A 22946-nucleotide genomic window follows, 5' to 3' on the forward strand; every position below is an offset into this window, starting at 1 on the left:
CAGAGCAGCAGAGCTGAGTGAGCACAAGGAGCAGCGGAGCTGAGTGAGCACAGGGAGCAGCAGAGCTGAGTGAGCACAAGGAGCAGCAGAGCTGAGTGAGCACAAGGAGCAGCAGAGCTGAGTGAGCACAGGGGGCAGCAGAGCAGCAGAGCTGAGTGAGCACAAGGAGCAGCAGAGCTGAGTGAGCACAAGGAGCAGCAGAGCTGAGTGAGCACAGAGCAGCCGCGCTGCGGAGCCTTAACCCCTTGCTGCCCGTCCCCATGTGCAGCACATTCCTGCGCTGGAGGGGCCCGAGCACTGGGGGGGGGGGGGGTCTCCAAGAAACTTCTATCCCACCCTGAGAGGGGAAGGCAGAGGGCAGCCCCTGCAGTGCGGGGAGGAGGGGGTTAATCCCCGGTCAGCTTCTCCCCACTATATTGCAGCCTGGTTCCTGGCAGCTCCTCAGCCTGGCTGTCGTGATATCGGATTGCAGGAAGGCTGGCAGGCAGCCAGCTCGGGGCTATTTAAAAGACAGCAGCTTCTCACTAATCAGTCTGAGGAAAGTTCTGCGAGATCCGCCGACTAATCGCTGCCGCCGCCGCCTGACTTTTCGCACTTTCTGCGCCTTTTCGGGGACTCCTCTGCCCTCGGAGATAGAAGTCAGGCTGCAGGGTTAGGCTGTTCCCGGGCGCATCTTCCTGCAGGATTTGAGGAATTTTCAGGATTTTCAGGAGCCTTTGTGCAGCAATATTCCCGGATTACTTACTGTGCCCGACACCAGGAGGGACTCTGCTCATCTAGAACCCATCTGCTCATCTAGAACCCATCTGCTCATCTAGAACCCATCTGCTCATCTAGAACCCCTCTGCTCATCTAGAACCCCTCTGCTCATCTAGAACCCATCTGCTCATCTAGAACCCATCTGCTCATCTAGAACCCATCTGCTCATCTAGAACCCATCTGCTCATCTAGAACCCCTCTGCTCATCTAGAACCCCTCTGCTCATCTAGAACCCCTCTGCTTCCTCCTCTCTCTCTCTCTCTCGGCCACTTTGCACCATAGACTTGGCTACAGCAACAGGTAGATCCTGCAGGGAGAGCAGCCACCTGGCCGGACCCAGGAGCCCAGAAGGGTGACTGGCATTGCTGCAGGGTGACTGGCATTGCTTCTTATTGCATTGCTGCTTGTTGCATTGCTGCTTGTTGGCATTGCTGCTTGTTGCATTGCTGCAGGGTGACTGGCATTGCTACTTGTTGCATTGCTACTTGTTGCATTGCTGCAGGGTGACAGGCATTGCTGCTTGTTGCATTGCTGCAGGGTGACTGGCATTGCTGCTTGTTGCATTGCTGCAGGGTGACTGGCATTGCTGCTTGTTGCATTGCTGCAGGGTGACTGGCATTGCTGCTTGTTGCATTGCTGGACTCTGTAGCACTGTGCCCCCCCATACCATGCTCCTGTCTGTCTGCCTCCTCCTCACCCTGGGCCTGGGGCTGTGCCAGTGTCTGGGCTCCTTTGTGCACTGTGAGCCCTGTGATGAGAAGGCCATGTCCATGTGCCCCCCGAGCCCTGTGGGCTGTGAGCTGGTGAAGGAGCCGGGCTGTGGCTGCTGTATGACCTGTGCCCTGGCAGAGGGGCAGTCCTGTGGGGTCTACACTGAGCGCTGTGCTGGGGGGCTCCGCTGCCTTCCTAAGCAGGGAGAAGAGAAGCCGCTGCATGCCCTGCTCCATGGTCGGGGGGTCTGCCTCAATGAGAAGATCTACAGGGACCAGGTCAAAATAGGTAAGTGCACCTGGATTGTCTAAGCGTATTCTCTGCAATGACTGGAAGGGGACCTGTCAATCACAAGGCTGCAGTGACTGACAGCTGTCAATCCCCTGACTGTTGAGTGTTTCCCAGGGTGTCTGCAGCACTGGGACCCCCCTCCCCCCCCCCCCCAGGGGATTATTTTTACTCCTTAGTTTGTAAACTTTCTGGAGTTCCAAAACTCTCTGCTGCTGCATGCCCTGTCCCCTGGGGGCTGAAGGGTTAATGCCCCCAGGTGGTGACACCACTCCGCTTGCTGGATTTCTGGGTCCCAGGTCCAGGTTTGGGGCAACTTTTTAACCCTGTGCTCTCCAGGCAGAACGACAACTCCCAGCATGGGGACCACTTGTCTCCCAGACTGAAGGGCCTGATCCCGGCGGTCACCGACTGCAGACATGAGAAGTCGGGCTCACATTAACCCTTTGTGACCATAAAGCGGAGCCCCATGGGACAAAATGTGAATTTTCCTGAACTGGGGAGTAAGAATTGGTTATCAACCTGTCAATGTGAGAAGTGCCACAAGTGACCTGTCACCCCTGGAGGGTCCACGCCTCAGGAGTCCTCCACTGTGGGGGTACCCGCTGCTCATCCCCGAGTCCATGTTCTCCCCAATAAGAATGCTGTGCCCAGAGCCCCTCCCCCCCCCTCACCTGGAGCCCCCCCCCCATCTCACCTGGAGCCCCCCCCCCCCCCCCCCCTCCTCACCTGGAATGTTTTAATAGAAGTAAATTACAAATCTGTATAAATTAATATTTTTTTTCTCTGAAATGTGTGCGCATGCTCTGTACAGCCCTGTGGAATATGTTGTTGCTATATAAACAATCACTGCCTTGTGGACATGTGCTTCTCCAGCACTTACATGGTTACTTCCAGCTACCCACCTAGGCTGCCCCCAGAGCCGGCTATTCTTGCTAGGTATAGCTGGCACACAATGGCTGATGTAAGGCAGAACGCCCCATCTGACATCCCTGCCGTATACTGTACATTCACAGGAGTCTGCAGCAATACGGCTTCAAACACATAAGCTGCTCCTGCTGCTCCCTTCTGCATTACACAGCTCAACCACTGGGGGCAGTGCTGTGGCTACATTCCTCAGAGCAAAGTGATCAATTCATATCTTGTTGTTAGGCTTCAGGGCAAGTTTCTGGCTATAAATTATAGAGCTGCTTATGACTTTTATAATCCCGCATTGCTTGGCTCCAAAGAAAAAAAGGCAACAGGCATGGTGAGGTTCACCTATGCCAAAAACTGGAAGGGCTGAGGTTTACATAATATACTTGTTACCATAAAGTGCCGAAAGGATGTTTCTTTCCTTATTTCACAGTTTTATTAGAAGATCTCAATACTAGTATGACATTCATACAAAATTGTATCTACTATAATACTGCTCCTATATACAGGGATATATCTACTATAATACTGCTCCTATATACAGGGATATAACTACTATAATACTACTCCTATATACAGGAATATAACTACTATACTACTGCTCCTATATACAGGAATATAACTACTATAATACTGCTCCTATATACAGGACTATAACTACTATAATACTGCTCCTATATACAGGAATATAACTACTATAATACTGCTCCTATATACAGGAATATACTACTATAATACTGCTCCTATATACAGGAATATACTACTATAATACTGCTCCCTATATACAGGAATATAACTACTATAATACTGCCCCTATATAGAGGAATATAACTACTATAATACTGCTCCTATATACAGGGATATATCTACTATAATACTGCTCCTATATACAGGGATATAACTACTATAATACTACTCCTATATACAGGAATATAACTACTATACTACTGCTCCTATATACAGGAATATAACTACTATAATACTGCTCCTATATACAGGGATATATCTACTATAATACTGCTCCTATATACAGGGATATAACTACTATAATACTGCTCCTATATACAGGAATATAACTACTATAATACTGCTCCTATATACAGGGATATATCTACTATAATACTGCTCCTATATACAGGGATATAACTACTATAATACTGCTCCTATATACAGGAATATAACTACTATAATACTGCTCCTATATACAGGAATATACTACTATAATACTGCTCCTATATACAGGGATATACTACTATAATACTGCTCCTATATACAGGAATATACTACTATAATACTGCTCCTATATACAGGAATATACTACTATAATACTGCTCCTATATACAGGAATATAACTTCTATAATACTGCTCCTATATACAGGGATATAACTACTATAATACTGCTCCTATATACAGGAATATACTACTATAATACTGCTCCTATATACAGGAATATAACTACTATAATACTGCTCCTATATACAGGAATATACTACTATAATACTGCTCCCTATATACAGGAATATACTACTATAATACTGCTCCCTATATACAGGGATATAACTACTATAATACTGCTCCTATATACAGGAATATAACTTCTATAATACTGCTCCTATATACAGGGATATAACTACTATAATACTGCTCCCTATATACAGGGATATACTACTATAATACTGCTCCTATATACAGGAATATAACTACTATAATACTGCTCCTATATACAGGAATATACTACTATAATACTGCTCCTATATACAGGGATATACTACTATAATACTGCTCCTATATACAGGAATATACTACTATAATACTGCTCCTATATACAGGAATATACTACTATAATACTGCTCCTATATACAGGAATATAACTACTATAATACTGCTCCTATATACAGGGATATACTACTATAATACTGCTCCTATATACAGGGATATACTACTATAATACTGCTCCCTATATACAGGAATATAACTACTATAATACTGCTCCTATATACAGGAATATAACTACTATAATACTGCTCCCTATATACAGGGATATACTACAATAATACTGCTCCTATATACAGGAATATAACTACTATAATACTGCTCCTATATACAGGAATATACTACTATAATACTGCTCCTATATACAGGGATATACTACTATAATACTGCTCCTATATACAGGAATATACTACTATAATACTGCTCCTATATACAGGAATATACTACTATAATACTGCTCCTATATACAGGAATATAACTACTATAATACTGCTCCTATATACAGGGATATACTACTATAATACTGCTCCCTATATACAGGAATATAACTACTATAATACTGCTTCTATATACAGGAATATACTACTATAATACTGCTCCTATATACAGGGATATAACTACTATAATACTGCTCCTATATACAGGAATATACTACTATAATACTGCTCCTATATACAGGGATATACTACTATAATACTGCTCCCTATATACAGGAATATAACTACTATAATACTGCTCCTATATACAGGAATATAACTACTATAATACTGCTCCCTATATACAGGGATATACTACTATAATACTTCCCCTATATACAGGACTATAACTACTATAATACTGCTCCTATATACAGGGATATAACTACTATAATACTGCTCCTATATACAGGAATATAACTACTATAATACTGCTCCTATATACAGGAATATACTACTATAATACTGCTCCTATATACAGGAATATACTACTATAATACTGCTCCTATATACAGGGATATATCTACTATAATACTGCCCCCTATATACAGGAATATAACTACTATAATGCGGTTCAGGGAAGAAACAGAGTGCTGCACCTCACACCTATGGCTGATACTAGTGCCCCTAGGCAAAATTAAAAAACACATCAGAATTTAGTGTATGAATTGATCAAGCCATACTGCCTCATGTACCTCGTGCCGGTATCTGATACACATGGGTCCCTACACTAAGTCCACACCGTGCCAGTCAATGGCCACCAACCCCGCAGGCGTGCACAGTCAGGGAACGGGGGCCATGGGACGGCCCTGCGACCCCCATGTCACAGGACCAGACCCCAAAACACCACACCAGAACCCGGCCAGCACCGCCGGCGGAGAAGGTCGCCCCCAAACAGCACAAGTCTGGATAAGGTATATGGATATACCATATCCATACTTGTGTCGTTTGGGGGCAGCCTTCCCCGCCGGTGGTGCTGGCTGGGTTTTGGTGGGGCTTTTTGGGTCTGGTCCTGTGACATTGGGGTTGCAGGGCCGTTCCATGGCCTCCCTTCCCTGCATGTGCACACTTTGCGGGGTTGGCGGTCGCTGACCGACACGGTGTGGAGTTAGCGTAGGGACCCGTGTGGACCAGAGGACCTGCGCGGTGGTACACGGGGCAATATGGCTTGATCAATTCATATACAGACACTCTGGTGTTGATTTTTAATATAGGCCTAGCGGCATTAGTATCAGCCATAGATGGGATGTGCAGCCGTTCCATTCTCCCCAGTTCGTATAACTACTATAATACTGCTCTTATATACAGGAATATAACTACTATAATACTGCTCCCTATATACAGGGATATAACTACTATAATACTGCTCCTATATACAGGGATATATCTACTATAATACTGCTCCTATATACAGGGATATACTACTATAATACTGCTCCTATATACAGGAATATAACTACTATAATACTGCTCCTATATACAGGAATATACTACTATAATACTGCTCCTATATACAGGAATATACTACTATAATACTGCTCCTATATACAGGAATATAACTACTATAATACTGCCTCCTATATACAGGAATATAACTACTATTATACTGCCCCCTATATACAGGGATATACTACTATAATACTGCTCCTATATACAGGAATATACTACTATAATACTGCTCCTATATACAGGGATATAACTACTATAATACTGCTCCTATATACAGGGATATAACTACTATAATACTGCTCCTATATACAGGAATATAACTACTATAATACTGCTCCTATATACAGGAATATAACTACTATAATACTGCCCCCTATATACAGGAATATAACTACTATAATACTGCTCCTATATACAGGGATATAACTACTATAATATAACTACTATATACAGGAATATAACTACTATAATACTGCTCCTATATACAGGGATATAACTACTATAATACTGCTCCTATATACAGGAATATAACTACTATAATACTGCTCCAGTATACAGGAATATAACTACTATAATACTGCTCCTATATACAGGAATATAACTACTATAATACTGCTCCTGTATACAGGGATATAACTACTATAATACTGCTCCTATATACAGGGATATAACTACTATAATACTGCTCCTATATACAGGAATATAACTACTATAATACTGCTCCTATATACAGGAATATAATACTATAATACTGCTCCTATATACAGGAATATAACTCCTATAACACTGCCCCCGGTGGTATGATGATGTGTGGCATGTAGTTAGCAGTCACATAGCCGCCTGTCTCTCCCTCTTGCGGTATTCTCAGCCTGGATTGGGTAACAGAGAGGATCGCCCGCAGCTCATACTTTGTTTCAGTAATCAAGGATTAGACAAGTGTTTGCCAAAACTGAAGATTTGATGGGAAAATTATACAGAAGGCGTTTAACTCCTTCCTTCCCTTTTATCAACAAGACAGGGAATGCTCGCCCCTTCAGTCCCCGACCTGTGGCAGCATGTGGCTCCTGCAGCCAATCGGCAGCCACCCAGGTCACATGTTCTCCTGGGATCGGCGGTCAGCCATGGTCGTCTATACATAGACTCTGAGATCTCGTATAAACCTAACCCGATATTGTTGGAGGCCCCAACTATAATACATGAATGCTGGCCCCTTCATCACCAGACAGCAGGGGGCGCCATCTCCTCTGCACCTCTGTAGCCTCTCCCGCTTAAAATGTTTTCCTTTTTGTTTAGGAACCTTATCGTCTGGCTAAAAATAAGTGTCTGGGAGACTCCGCAGACGGATCATTGATGGGAATGGACGCTGGGGAATGCTTAAAGGGGAACTCCATCAAAAAAATGTCATTCATATTAACTGGTGTCAGAAAGTTATATAGATTTGTAATTTACTTCTATTTAAAAATCTCCAGTCTTCTAGAACTTCCCCAGCAGCAAATGTCCATAGAAAACCTCTCCTGCTCTGGACAGTTCCTGACATGGACAGAGGTGGCAGCAGAGAGCACTGTGTCAGACTGGAGAGAATACACCACTTCCTGCAGGACATACAGCAGCTGATAAGTACTGGAAGACTGGAGATTTTTAAATAGAGGGGGGAGGTCACAGGGGCAGACGAGTTAGGGGACACGATTCCCATAATGCATTGTGCAGCTTAGTGACGCAACGCTCTGCAGCTGGATCCTGCGGTCACATCTATGTGCTTCCCTCTGGATCAGCTGATCGGGAGAGACAGGTGGCTCCCCACTAAAGGAGGCCTGTACAATGTAGGGTTAATGGTCTGCAGACTTTTAGGTTATTTTTGTTTTTTCCTCGAAAGAATGAGGTGTGGGGGGAGGGGGAGGTGAAACTGCAGAGTCAGGACAAGAAATGATAATGAGCTCCAAGAAGAGACAGGGGTGTGTGAGGAGTCTTGCTGTTTAACCCCTGCCTGTCCTGACCCAGGCTTTAACCCCTGCCTGTCCTGACCCAGGCTTTAACCCCTGCCTGTCCTGACCCAGGCTTTAACCCCTGCCTGTCCTGACCCAGGCTTTAACCCCTGCCTGTCCTGACCCAGGCTTTAACCCCTGCCTGTCCCGACCCAGGTTTTAACCCCTGCCTGTCCTGTGTCTTAACCCCTGCCAGTCCTGACCCGGGCCTTAACCCCTGCCTGTCCTGACCCAGGCTTTAACCCCTGCCTGTCCTGACCCAGGCTTTAACCCCTACCTGTCCTGTGTCTTAACCCCTGCCTGTCCTGACCCGGGCCTTAACCCCTGCCTTTCCTGACCCGGGCCTTAACCCCTGCCTGTCCTGACCCGGGCCTTAACCCCTGCCTGTCCTGACCCGGGCCTTAACCCCTGCCTGTCCTGACCCGGGCCTTAACCCCTGCCTGTCCTGACCCCGGCCTTAACCCCTGCCTGTCCTGACCCCGGCCTTAACCCCTGCCTGTCCTGACCCCGGCCTTAACTCCTGCCTGTCCTGACCCCAGCCTTAACTCCTGCCTGTCCTGTGTCTTAACCCCTGCCTGTCCTGACTCCAGCCTTAACTCCTGCCTGTCCTGACCCGAGCCTTAACCCCTGCCTGTCCTGACCCGGGCTTTAACCCCTGCCTTTACTGACCTGCATTGTAGGTTAGTGAGATTCCAATACAATAGCCTACCTACTGGTTGCATTGAGATATCATTCCTCTATCCTAGTGGTATCCGTAATAAATGCTGCTCCCCAGGGTTATTGCAGTTGTATAGTTGGATCCATGATGGGGCCGTAGGATCGAGGACAGAACATTTTGAGGACACACTGTATATTCTTTCTAAGATTTCTAACATTTGCAGTACCACTTTCCACCACTAGCGGCAGCAAATTATTTCCATAAGTGTCAATGCAACAGCGTTCCATAAGTGTCAATGCAACAGCGCCCCTAGCTACATCAGCAATGACTTGGGGAAACTATTCATTATACCTTAAAGGGGTACTCCACTTAATAACATGTAACCCTGTTCAATCCTCACCCATAATCTAAGCCTGTGTGTAATAGTTTTCTTGGACATGAATTGGAGCGTTTTTCTGCAGCACATCCTGACACATCCTGAAGCTGCAGAAAATCCTCACTTCCTGGTCCACATGGTCTCGGCTTCTCTGTCCTTCCCCTCCCTACTGCGACCAAAGTCACATGAACTTGGTCTCTTCTGTTGCCAGGCAAGCTGTAACACCTCATCTCTAACCCCGCCCACCACTGATATCACACCAATCAGTGAGCACCTTGCCAGGGGGCAGGATGTCAACAGAACAGTGCCAGCCTCCAGAGCAGTATAGGGAAAATGAAACAGTTGTTTCATCTATCTCTCCCTTTTTCTAATCTATCTATGTGTATGGATATGTGGCCCAGGGTGAGCTTGTCTGTCACTATCAAGGGGCAATAATTACCTCTGCCTGGCATTTAGAGAATGTTAGTAGTTTCAGCACACAACATTGCTAGTTGTCCAGCAGTGAGGGAGTTAACAGTAACATCTATGGTGTGCATGCTGGGAGAGGAGGTGCATGAAGAATCAGGAGGGGAGTCCAGTCAGTGTTGTTTGAGGTAAAAGGAAGCAAGATCCTGTGTGTGAGGTAGAAGGAAGCAAGGTCCTGTGTGTGAGGTAGAAGGAAGCAAGTTCCTGTGTGTGAGGTAGAAGGAAGCAAGGTCCTGTGTGTGAGGTAGAAGGAAGCAAAAATTACTTCTCCTGCTCTGGACAGTTCTTGACATGGACAGAGGTGGCAGCAGAGAGCACTGTGTCAGATTGGGGAGAATACACCACTTCCTGCAGGACATACAGCAGCTGATAAGTACTGGAAGACTTAACATTTTTAACAGAAGTAAATTATAAATTTATGGCACCAGTTAATTTAAAAGAAAAAACTTTTTTTGTGAACAGCCCATTTAAAGTAATGGACTGCAATCTATACAGTAGTGTTCCACGATCTGCAGCAAAACTACAACTCCCAGCATGCCCGACAGCCTTCCGGAGAGCAATAGGTTGTGGATGACTGCTTGATACCAGTGGTCTCCCCAACCTGTGACTTTCTAGCTATTGGAAAAACTCACTGCATGATGAGGGTTGTAGTTTTGTAATGGCCGTGGGGTGGGGTGGTACGGATACTGCTGTATATATTCCAGCTGCGTATAACCAGTGGATGGGATGCAGAGTCCGGGAGGGTTTTCTCCTTCTTGGACTTGTAGCCCGGCACCTGCTCTGCCCTCTCCATGGTTTGCAGCGGAGAGCCCTGGGCTCCTGGGGCAATAAATAGCCTCTAAGCTTCTTGCTTAGGTTGCAGGATGGCTGCTGGGGGGGGGGGGGGGGGGGGGGGGGGGGGGGGTGTTTGCAGATGGGGGGTGGAGGGGCTGCAGTGCAGCAGGTGTGTATGCACAGAAGACAATTGAGGCCTGATTTTGTTTGAGAGTCTCTCCGATACTGGAGAGGTCATGTTTCCACAGCTGATATCCATGGTGAAATCCGACATACAGAGATGAGTCTATTTGATTTCATCCCAGTGACCTGACCCCCCGGGCTGTCACACGGGCTATTTAAAAACTACGCTGATAATCTAGTGCAGGAGGCGAATGGCTGCACACCCCTCCTGCCGGGGGAACATCTGCAAGTTAACTCAAGGGGGAATATATTATATATATATATATATATATATATATATATATATATATATATAGTCTGGGACTTCATTTTATATAAGAGACACAAGGTGCATCGGGTTCCATAAAGCAATGTAGAATTAAGGTATAAAGTGTAAAGATCCAGGAGTAGGCACCACCAGCGCCATCAGAATGGACTCTTAGGGTACGTTCCCACTACAGAAGATGCGCAGAAATCTCAAGCAGAGGCCGCTGCACAGATATGACACTGCTGCATATTCCATAGTGGGAACATACCCTTAAAGTGATCATCAATGGTGTTGTCCATGGCTAGGAGAACAAGGTTCCCACCTCTTTGGCCAATTCCTTGAAGAGGTCTACATCTCCAGGTGCCTCTGAGCTAAACATTGATGTTGCCTCCATAGGGCTGACATACTTAATAGTTTGGATAAGTGGAGATCTCCATGCTAAAGGTCAACTGCTACTGCCTTCTTCAAAGTCTTTTGTCCTTATGGTGCCAAGTCCTGAACTCCAATAAACCAGAACGTTCCTTACATCCAAATCTAAGGAACACTAGCTATGGGAGGTCATCAATTCTTTGGTGGTAGAGTTGAGTCCAGATGGTTACAGGACATCTGACGCTCTGGAGATGTTGTGCTGTGTCGTAGCTCCAGGACTGAACACCTGTATGGCCATCTTCAGGTTCTCATAAGTTTATTTTCTATGTGACTGGGACAATATACAAAGAAGAGACGGATGAAAAATGCAGAAACTAGATCTTCTGGGGACGTTGACTCTGAGGTCTATATAAACGGTCTCCGCAAACACATTCAGAAATCGCGATCTGTAGAAAGTTGAACTTGTTGGAATGTGAAGGTCTCTATAGGAGGACACAGAGTTTCACTTAATAATCCTAATCTAAGGGAAACATAAGCGGAGCAACCCTAAAATACGATCCCAGTGGGCTCCATCCAACTCTGGTCAGAACAGCCAGATGCCTGTGGGCCCGTAATCCTTCCCATCCCTTGCAGGAGAGGACATGCTGACCCTTGCCCTAATTCCCTTTTCTTGGTTTCTATCATCGTGGGTCTGGGGGAGAAGGGGTCCGTGCACTCCTTAAAGCAGATGAGCCATCCCTAGCTGGCCCCTATTTCCTGAGTCAGTCCCCTTTAGCACCTGAGAAGCTGTTACAATGAAGGAGAGCCCCGTTTCAGTGCAGTAAGGCTGCCTTTGATATTGCATTAGGGTCATTGAGTCATTTGGCCTTATTTTAGGTTTCACTGGCTTCCTCAAGGCGTTTTATCAGATGACCGATCCATTCAATAAGGAATGTAATGGGGCCTCCCTAAAACACTGGCAAATCTGCTACATCCATAAATCCACTTGTCCATAACTTTATGTAGCGCTTGGAGTGCAGGACATGGATCCTGATTTAAGGCCATCTGTCTCGGAGAGCAGAAGGGTGAGGGACTATGTGCTGTGGTTTCTGAGTGTTGTGCATCTGGTCATGGTGACTCCCTTATTTTTGCAGCCAAATAAAAATGGTGTGGGGAAGGGGGGGGGGGATAGCGGGGCTAGGGGCCTACAAGTGGAGGCTAGAAGCCAGAACACACAGGCTATTACTCTGACTCCCATGTAAAGCTAGACAAATCCTGTACGTCTCAAACAGTCCATGCTTTTCAACACGTAATTGCGAATGGAGGCCAGGTCCTGAACAAGGGGGGATTGTGTGCCTCATGGCTGCACGTGTAACAAGGTTACTTGTCTCTGGTCGGGGTCATAGTTGTGTAATAGAGGACCAACTGTGGCTGCACCCATTCTCTCCCAGAGGTGCCATAAATCCAAGGCCCCGAAGTCCCCCTGGCAACTAAAGGGTTTGTGATCGGAGGAGAAGGAATCCTGAGTGTTTCTAAACCTAAAACAGTGAGAGGGAGAGACCACATCCTAGAGCTAACGCACGCTCCAACCTAAGCCTAAGGGATTCATGGATATTGGGTTCACTTCAAGGGCCCTGCCAATGGGAAACCAATAGGGAGGATGGAAATTGAAGCAGGACGGTCTGGGGCGCCATAGTTTGCAGGAAATAAAAACTTCTAATATATCCTTAAAGCACAGTGTGGGACTCGATACATCCAGTGGGTGTAATAAGTATATAATACACTGCTGGAGAATGGGGGGGGGGGGGGGAGATTTCTGCTCGGTAATGTCACCTGTGAGAGACAGAATCTATAGAACATTATAAAGAATTAGTCACCATTTTATTCCATAATATAAGGATGTGATGCAGTAAAAGAGAAGTTACAATTTGGTGCAGAAACCTTGGTTTGCAGATGAGAAGTCTGTATTGTCTGTCACAAGTTGCAGTCGGCAGTAATGTTGGATGGGAACCTTTGTGCACTACGCCGCTATGTTCCATGCCGCGCTCTAGTCTAAATACGGTAGAAGTTTCTGATGAATCTCTTGTATGTGACCTTGATCCTCACACCAGTCCTGAGAACAGCGGCACCCACCCCCTACACTCGCTGTACTTGCTCTATACCATTCTTCAATAGTGTATGGGAACAGGGAATTGGCACTTCCCATTGTCCAGTGGAGAATGAGAGAACCTTCTAGGGGAGGGTCGGACATAACATTGGGGCATCTGCACAGAAGCCCCATAAGGGCCCTTCTAATATCAGAAATGCAGCCAGTGGCTTCCTTCAGTGGAAGGGCCTGAGCTGTTGAATGCATGAAACTGAGCTGTCTGAGAACAAGGGCCCCATTTACTGTTCTTGCACAAGGGCCCGCTTCAGTCTGCTCTAAGGTCACCATAAAGTGACCATAAACATTAGGTCACTCAAACAAAAATTCTTCCAGAAACCTCCATTGAGGTGCAGATGAACTCCTGGTACTACATTGGTGAGATGACGGCGTATGAGTCTTGGGATCCCACGCGTTTCATACAGGCAGGTATCTAAGCCTGCAGATGGCTGAGCAGATGTCCAGCCCATGGGCAGCAGCTGGGACCACTTGTCTAGGAGTCCAGGTGGACATGAGGGAATGCAAACCCTTGTTTACTTCTACATTCCCTCCTTAAGTGTCATCTTCATTACAGCCTGCCCGCGCCATTCACCGTCCTGACCTCCAGACCCCAAGTTAATGCTGCACCTTGTAGCATAAAGAAAAAGGTCTATTGAGCGGCTGTAATTGTGTTTTGTTTTTTCTTGGCTTTGTGGTTGGGGGTAGTGGTGCAGAATCAGATACTTAAGGGGCTGTGTGAATGTCATCCGTCTCTGCAGAGAGTATTGAATGGCTGACCGCAAGGTCATGGTGACAAGAGAATGGAAAGCCTGTGGGGGGCTGTAGTTTATGATGGGAATGAGTCAAGCAGCAGAGACTTAATTCAATCTTAAATATTGTCTTCAAGGATGATTGTGATGGTTCTGCTGTTCTCTATGTCCGGGTCGGACTGGGCCCCTAATTATGTCCCCAAAGGTCCTGCCGTAGAAGACCCCTCTGGGACTGATTTACAACCATTTCCTAGATCTCCTATAACACTGTATAATGACTGTAACATAGACCAAAAGTAAGGTGGGGCTTTAGACAGGGTTTTTCTGATGGGCCCCAAATCCTTCTGTTTGATACCGCTCGGCATCTTGATGTCTGATCTTAGTATTGGCTCCCACTGGCCGGATGAATAAGGGTTTCCAGCATTTCCAGGGTCATAAGGGGATGGACAGTAGGGAGACAAAGTTATGAGGCCGGCTGGGTATATGATGGGTTTAGTTTAGGGCTAAACCAGCGATTGGGCGTTTTTCACACTTGTATGGGATGTGGATTTAGGGCCCTATTACATGGAGTGATAATCGGACAAATCAGGCTATTTTGCCTGTTTATCGCTCCGTGTAATAGAAACAACGATCAACTAATGACAACACTCATCGGCTAATCGTGTCTTTAGGTCTGGAACTAAAATTATTGCATGTAATAGCTACGTGTACAATGTGCCACTGGCGGCTAACGATTAAATACACTGTTATACATCACCGCTCCACACTGCCGGTCTTCTCCTGCCCTCTGCTCACTTCCTGGTGCCTGTGGCTGCAGCTTTAGAGCAGGCTGCTCAGCCAATCACTGACCGGGACCATTGTGATGTCCGTGCAGCCCTTGCTAAACGATCATTGAGCTGTGTAATAGGCTCAGTAAACGAGCACCAATCTTGCAGATCAGCGCTTGTTTACATTATTGATTGGGCCGTCATCAGCCGTCTAATAGGAGCCTCAGGGAATCCCTAGGCTGCAGTCTGCACAGAAGTGTCCACTGCAATAACTGGAGTGTAGAAGTCTCTACCAAGCACTGAGTGATTAAGGGGAAGGGGACATGGTCATGGACTGGCATGGGCTCCACCACTGGTATCAGAGAGCGTCCTGAGGGCAGGGGGTCCGGGAGAGTCTGTTCCTCCCGGTGATGGATACTAAAGGAATCTTGGGTCCTAATAAAGTGGGGGCAGAGCTCTCCGGGGCAATCTTAATAAGAGTATAGAACCAACACAGTCTGCATCAAACTGGACTCTGCACCAAAACTCCACAACTACAAACCCTATGATGCCCTGACACAATTGTGGTACAACAATGCCGAACACTAAAAACTTTTAAAAATATTGCAAAACTGCAGCTATTTCTGGTGCGGCTGTCGCAGCTATCTCAGGTGCGGCTATGGCAGCTATCTCCATTCGGCTATGGCAGCTATCTCTGTTACAGCTATCGCAGGTTTTTACAATCTTCTTCTGTACAAATAAAGTTTCCTGAGATGGTAGGGGAACACACTGAACATTAAGACAAAGGCTTCACAGCGTACGCTTAGCCTCCGAGGCAGAGTTGTGTGAATTGTTGGGATCTGTCGCCCTCTAGTGGAGTCGGCCTCGGCTGCTGGTTTAGTATCCACCACAGATGATGTGCAGAGGGGGGATGGGCACGGGTTTCAGGGCACAGAATGAGGTTTGTCAGAATTTCCTTTTAGCAATGACAACTTGAAGGAAAATAAGTTTGTACGCTCCACTTAGCACAGGTGAAAATGAGGATTGATGGGATAGATTAATCGACATCCGCCATGGCCTTTGTCGTTTGGAAGCCATGTTGGTGATCACAAGTCAGGCCACTGAAACCATCCAGCCTGGCTGCCAGTGCCCTGTAGATGCAGGATACCATGTTGGCCACTGTGCCACCATTACAAGTCAGCTACCAGTTCTGGCTCATAGATGGGGGGGGGTCTGCTGGGTACTCCACCATGACATCTATATGGCCCTACTAGACAAGTCAGGGGTTGACTTCATGAGACAATCTCTTTCATACATATATAGTGCGACTGCTGCCACCACAGAGACAATCCAGCCACAACACCAGGGCCTGACACACTGGTTGCTATGAAGACTCTTCCTAACAACCAGTCATCTAATGTTCCTAGCAACAGACCAGGCTCACAGTGAAAGAGACTCCTATGTCAGGGTCAGCAGGTTATGGCCTCCTATCTCAGGGTCAGCAGGGTTATGGCATCCTATCTCAGGGTCAGCAGGGTTATGGCGTCCTATCTCCGGGTCAGCAGGGTTATGGCGTCCTATCTCAGGGTCAGCAGGGTTATGGCGCCCTATCTCAGGGTCAGCAGGGTTATGGGGTCCTATCTCAGGGTCAGCAGGGTTATGGCGTCCTATCTCAGGGTCAGCAGGGTTATGGCGTCCTATCTCAGGGTCAGCAGGGTTATGGGGTCCTATCTCAGGGTCAGCAGGGTTATGGCGTCCTATCTCCGGGTCAGAAGGGTTATGGCGCCCTATCTCAGGGTCAGTAGGGTTATGGCGCCCTATCTCAGGGTCAGCAGGGTTATGGGGTCCTATCTCAGGGTCAGCAGGGTTATGGCGTCCTATCTCAGGGTCAGCAGGGTTATGGGGTCCTATCTCAGGGTCAGTAGGGTTATGGGGTCCTATCTCAGGGTCAGCAGGGTTATGGGGTCCTATCTCAGGGTCAGTAGGGTTATGGGGTCCTATCTCAGGGTCAGCAGGGTTATGGGGTCCTATCTCAGGGTCAGTAGGGTTATGGGGTCCTATCTCAGGGTCAGCAGGGTTATGGGGTCCTATCTCAGGGTCAGCAGGGTTATGGCGCTCTTTCTCAGGGTCAGCAGGTGTATGGGGTCCTATCTCAGGGTAACAAACTAGTAACAGAGCTGAACAGAATGATGTATCACTTACATTGTTCTGTGCAGCTGATCCAGAGATATCATCCTGAATAACATGAACAATAAGTAGTCCTCTCCATTATGTGCATGAGCCCAGTAGTCCTGGATATGAGAATCAGAAAACCCTGCCCACCAGCTGTTGATTGGAAGTTATGTTTTCATTCTGTTTATAGGCAGTTACCTGTCAATCAGCAGCTGGGGGGAGGGGTGTGGTAAGAATCCTATTCTCCTGCATATTAGGAGAACGGCTGAGCAGAATGATGTAAGTAATACACCCATCTGTTCAGCATTTCTGTCACTAGTTTATGCCGCCCTCATTTAAGGCAGAAAAAACCCACTGACATAAGGACAATTAGGCGCAACTGAGGTCAAACTAGTCTGTTCATCCTGTAGGCGCCCCCGCACTGCCCGCTCTCGCATGGTCTTTGTATATGACTGGATATTGATATCTCTATGTATCGCTCCATACTGCTTCTCCCTGACCTGTAATGGTGACCGTACAATCCATTTTCTTGCAGAGCGAGAATCAAGAGAGGAAGATCCGACCACATCGGAGACTGAAGACCATTACCACCAAAAGCAAAGCTCCCGTAAGATGGTTCCTGCAGTGTCTGAGCAGAAGGTCCGAGCTCTCAACAACTATCAGAGGAAAAAGCAGTCGGCCGCCAGGATTGTGCCGGTGGAGAACAAAGCCCAGACCTTCTCCTCCCCCGAGTACAGCATTGAGTCTGAACTGGTGAGTACCAAATGGGTAGAGACACTGACCTCTCCATGGTGGGAGAGCAAAGCCCCCCGTGTGAGTGATCATATAACCGCATGTATACGGCATATACTGCCACTACACCACTGTGTAAACGGCATATACTTCCACTATACCACTATGTATACGTCATATACTGCCACTACACCATTATGTATACTCTAATGGCTCACCTTCTTTGCAGGGCCCCTGCCGCAGACAGATGGAAACTGTTATGCAGGACATGAAGGTCTCACATCGTGTGTACCCCCGAGCCTTCTATATCCCAAACTGTGACAGGAAAGGATTCTTCAAGAGAAAACAAGTAAGATACTACTATAACATACTGCAAGAGTAATAACATATAACTCATACTAGGCAGTATTATAGTAGTTATATCCCTGTATATAGGGAGCAGTATTATAGTAGTTATATAACTGTATATTGGAGCAGTATTATAGTAGTATATTCCTGTATATAGGAGCAGTATTATAGTAGTTATATCCCTGTATATAGGGAGCAGTATTATAGTAGTTATATTCCTGTATATTGGAGCAGTATTATAGTAGTATATTCCTGTATATAGGAGCAGTATTATAGTAGTTATATCCCTGTATATAGGGAGCAGTATTATAGTAGTTATATTCCTGTATATAGGGGCAGTATTATAGCAGTTATATTCCTGTATATAGGAGCAGTATTATAGTAGTATATTCCTGTATATAGAGGGCAGTATTATAGTAGTTATATTCCTGTATATAGGGAGCAGTATTATAGTAGTTACGTAGAGATCATAGCAGGGAGGGGATGGTGGATCAGTGAAGGTGCAGGCGCATCACCTGGGATAGCTATTTCGGGACTCCTCCCTTCCTCTAGCCAGGTCAGATACGTCACACCCGGGGGAGTGTTTTATACACACAGTGAACAGTGAATTACATGTGAAGATAAAAGGTAATGCCAAATAACGTTACAAAAACACACTCAAGTCGTTGCGTTCGTTCAGACCACCGGCTCCTGTAGCATCCAGTCTAGAAATCCACAGTGATTCCCTTTGCAGTAGGAGTCGGTGGCGATTACCACCATCCACTGGTTGGTTAACCCTTTCCAGACTTGAGTGTGTTTTTGTAACGTTATTTGCCATTACCTTTTATCTTCACATGTAATTCACTGTTCACTGTGTGTATAAAACACTCCCCCGGGTGTGACGTATCTGACCTGGCTAGAGGAAGGGAGGAGTCCCGAAATAGCTATCCCAGGTGATGCGCCTGCACCTTCACTGATCCACCATCCCCTCCCTGCTATGATCTCTACGTAATAAAGACTTGGAAGATAACAACGGTGAGTGCTTGAATTTCTCCCGCATACTGCATTATAGTAGTTATATTCCTGTATATAGGAGCAGTATTATAGTAGTATATTCCTGTATATAGGAGCAGTATTATAGTAGATATATTCCTGTATATAGGAGCAGTATTATAGTAGTATATTCCTGTATATAGGAGCAGTATTATAGTAGTTATATCCCTGTATATAGGAGCAGTATTATAGTAGTTATATTCCTGTATATAGGGGCAATATTATAGTAGTATATTCCTGTACATAGGAGCAGTATTATAGTAGTTATATTCTTGTATATAGGAGCAGTATTATAGTAGTTATACGAACTGGAGAGAGTGGAACGGCTGCACATCCCATCTATGGCTGATACTAATGCCGCTAGGCCTATATTAAAAATCAACACCAGAGTGTCTGTATATGAATTGATCAAGCCATATTGCCCCGTGTACCACCGCGCAGGTCCTCTGGTCCACACGGGTCCCTACGCTAACTCCACACCGTGTCGGTCAGCTACCGCCAACCCCGCAAAGCGTGCACATGCAGGGAAGGGAGGCCATGGAACGGCCCTGCAACCCTAGCACTCCTTTATAAGACCCACATGACCAAAATTAGCAGGAGATGCCTGTGCTCACATGTCTGGACCCTATGTCTTCCCCATTCTGTGAGAGCAGCAATGGTAAGTGTAATACCATTTCCATACTTGTGTCGTTTGGGGGCAGCCTTCCCCGCCGGTGGTGCTGGCTGGGTTTTGGTGGGACTTTTTGGGTCTGGTCCTGTGACATTGGGGTTGCAGGGCCGTTCCATGGCCTCCCTTCCCTGCATTTGCACGCTTTGCGGGGTTGGCGGTCGCTGACCGACACGGTGTGGAGTTAGCGTAGGGACCCGTGTGGACCAGAGGACCTGCGCGGTGGTACACGGGGCAATATGGCTTGATCAATTCATATACAGACACTCTGGTGTTGATTTTTAATATAGGCCTAGCGGCATTAGTATCAGCCATAGATGGGATGTGCAGCGGTTCCACTCTCTCCAGTTCGTATTATAGTAGTTATATTCCTGTATATAGGAGCAGTATTATAGTAGTATATTCCTGTATATAGGAGCAGTATTATAGTAGTTATATTCCTGTATATAGGAGCAGTATTATAGTAGTTATATTCCTGTATATAGGGGGCAGTATTATAGTAGTTGTATTCCTGTATATAGGGGGCAGTATTATAGTAGTTATATCCCTGTATATAGGAGCAGTATTATAGTAGTTATATTCCTGTATATAGGAGCAGTATTATAGTAGTTATATTCCTGTATATAGGGAGCAGTATTATAGTAATTATATTCCTGTATATAGGAGCAGTATTATAGTAGTATATCCCTGTATATAGGAGCAGTATTATAGTAGTTATATTCCTGTATATAGGGAGCAGTATTATAGTAGTTATATTCCTGTATATAGGAGCAGTATTATAGTAGTTATATTTCTGTATGTAGGGGCGTTTGTTTAGTGCAGGTGTCGGCTCACGTAGAAGGGCTCTCATGTATAAGCAGTGTCATAAAACGATGGAGGAAAATTCTTGGTCCTCCATAAACACAGTGAATACTTTTTCAGACTGCTGATATAAATTGGTATTCTCTGACAATGTTTCCTATTTTCATTCTCACAGTGCAAACCTTCTAGAGGTCGTAAACGTGGGATCTGCTGGTGTGTAGATAAGTACGGCCTGAAGCTTCCCGGCAGTGACTACGCCACCGGTGACCTGCAGTGTCACAGCTTCGACAGCAGCAACATTGAATGATTCCCCGGTTGTTGACCTACTGTGGCTGGATGGACGTGATCACTTGTGTTTTTTTGTTCCTTTGTCTTGGGATGTCCACAAGGATCTTTCTCCTTTTATTTTTTATTTTGTTTTTTCCTCATCTCATCGGCAACAGCAAAAAAAAAAAAAGACAATCTTAAAAGCTTTGAAGGTAAAAAGAAAAAAAATGTTAAAGACATTGAAAGAAGCCGAGGAAAGGAGAGAACTTCTATATAAAAGCAGAGCTGGAGGCAACAGAGAAGGGAACCGTTTTCTAGAGTAGAGAGGTCGGAACCGACCCCAGAAGACACTCTGTTGCTGAAATTTCTTTTTCTTTATTTTTGACAATGGGGGAATGTCCTGTACGCTCACGTTGGTTTTACGCTGTACTGACCTAGAATATTTAGATTATTTTTGAAAATATTCAGTATGGTTGTATACAACCCAATGGGCTTGTCCCACTGAAAATGTTTTACAAGAGATGACCCATTGGTCCTCCTCTCTGGGACATCAGTCAGGCGGCTTGGCCACGTCTCCAGATGTTTTTAGTATGGGGGAGACCACGGTGAAGAATATTTGAGGCTCTGATATACTTTCAGTTTTTTCACCGTTTTCGCCGTTTCGAAATCGCTGTCACTTCATCTTTTTTACTTTGTTATTTTTGACAGGCACAGGACACGTGTGAAAATGCACTCCACGTGTATCATGATGGCCGTTCCTAGAATTATTTACTCCTCACTTTGACTCCGTGTCACATGAGGCATGGTATAGGTGGCTCCTGGTGCTAGATTACTCTTCACTAAGACCCTGTTTTATTTGTGCCATTAAAATCTAAAAAAATAAGTATGTATAGGGTCACTTACATATCTGATCACAGCTGGGTCTGTAGAGAATCCTTCCAGGATCTTTAAAGCTTTTTCCTTGGTAAACCCCATGCCTTATTTGCAGAAAAGCTGTGACTTTTTTTTTTAATATATAACTATAAATATATATATTTTAGATTTTTTTGCAGTAGCAAGAGATTAAGAGATGGGTCCTCTCCCCTTGTCTGCCAAAGCATCTTGCCAACTATTTGCCTGTTGTTGAATTGCCCATTCTATCTCCCTCCCATTCTTGTTGAAGGCTTCACCCGCTGGTCCAGGTTCCTTTCCACAAATTTAAGGGCAATTGGGCACTAATGTCGATATTGGTGCTTTTTTTTTTTTTTTTCTCTCTTTGACGTTTCAATAGATTGTTGAAAAAGAAATAAGCTAAAAGCTGCAAAACTTTTTGTTTCGTTAAGTCGATCTCCCAGCTGCTCCTTGAGTCAAAGACGGTAACCTGCTGGCTTGCGAGTTCTGAGAAGGTCGGACAACTCGAGCTTTAAACACATGAAGGCTTTAGATACCACTTTTTCTAAGTCTTACAAAGCCATAGGGAATTTTTTGAGACACTTGTTGGATTAGTTAAGATTTTAGAGAACTGAACTGTCACATAAAAAAAGTCAGGAAGCTTATGAAGATTTTATATCCCGAGTGACATGGAGTTATGGAATCTACCACTTGCTTCATAAAAGGGACACAAATCTAAAAAGATAGGACACTGCCGAATGTGCTATCGACGTGGACTGAAGAGCGAAGGGGAGAAAATAGTTAACCCTCAGTGTGCTGAGACTGAAATGAATGTCTGCGGTGTAACAGAGTGGAGACTAGGGCTTGTTGTGGTGTGGACTGCAGGGGTGGCCATGATGACACCCCATGGTCTTCTGCCATGACACCAATGAGTGACTGGCTCCAGTACCGATGAGGAGAATTGCTGATGGGAATGCTTCTTAATTTGCTGCCTTTTAATCTCTATATGGAAAA

The 22946-nt window shown here is 45.6% G+C and overlaps 1 protein-coding gene across 1 annotated transcript; it reads left to right on the plus strand.

Annotated features, from left to right (window-relative positions):
• Positions 1 to 435: 435 nt before the first annotated feature.
• Positions 436 to 22035, plus strand: IGFBP5 (insulin like growth factor binding protein 5). Its single transcript, XM_069982360.1, has 5 exons — positions 436 to 1319; positions 1375 to 1758; positions 17751 to 17968; positions 18177 to 18296; positions 20971 to 22035. The coding sequence occupies exons 2-5, from the start codon at positions 1428 to 1430 to the stop codon at positions 21100 to 21102; spliced, it is 801 nt and encodes a 266-aa protein (XP_069838461.1). The 5' UTR covers positions 436 to 1319; positions 1375 to 1427; the 3' UTR covers positions 21103 to 22035.
• Positions 22036 to 22946: the final 911 nt, after the last annotated feature.

Source organism: Dendropsophus ebraccatus, chromosome 9 (assembly GCF_027789765.1).
Source record: "Dendropsophus ebraccatus isolate aDenEbr1 chromosome 9, aDenEbr1.pat, whole genome shotgun sequence".
In the NCBI taxonomy this organism is placed as follows: Eukaryota; Metazoa; Chordata; class Amphibia; order Anura; family Hylidae; genus Dendropsophus; species Dendropsophus ebraccatus.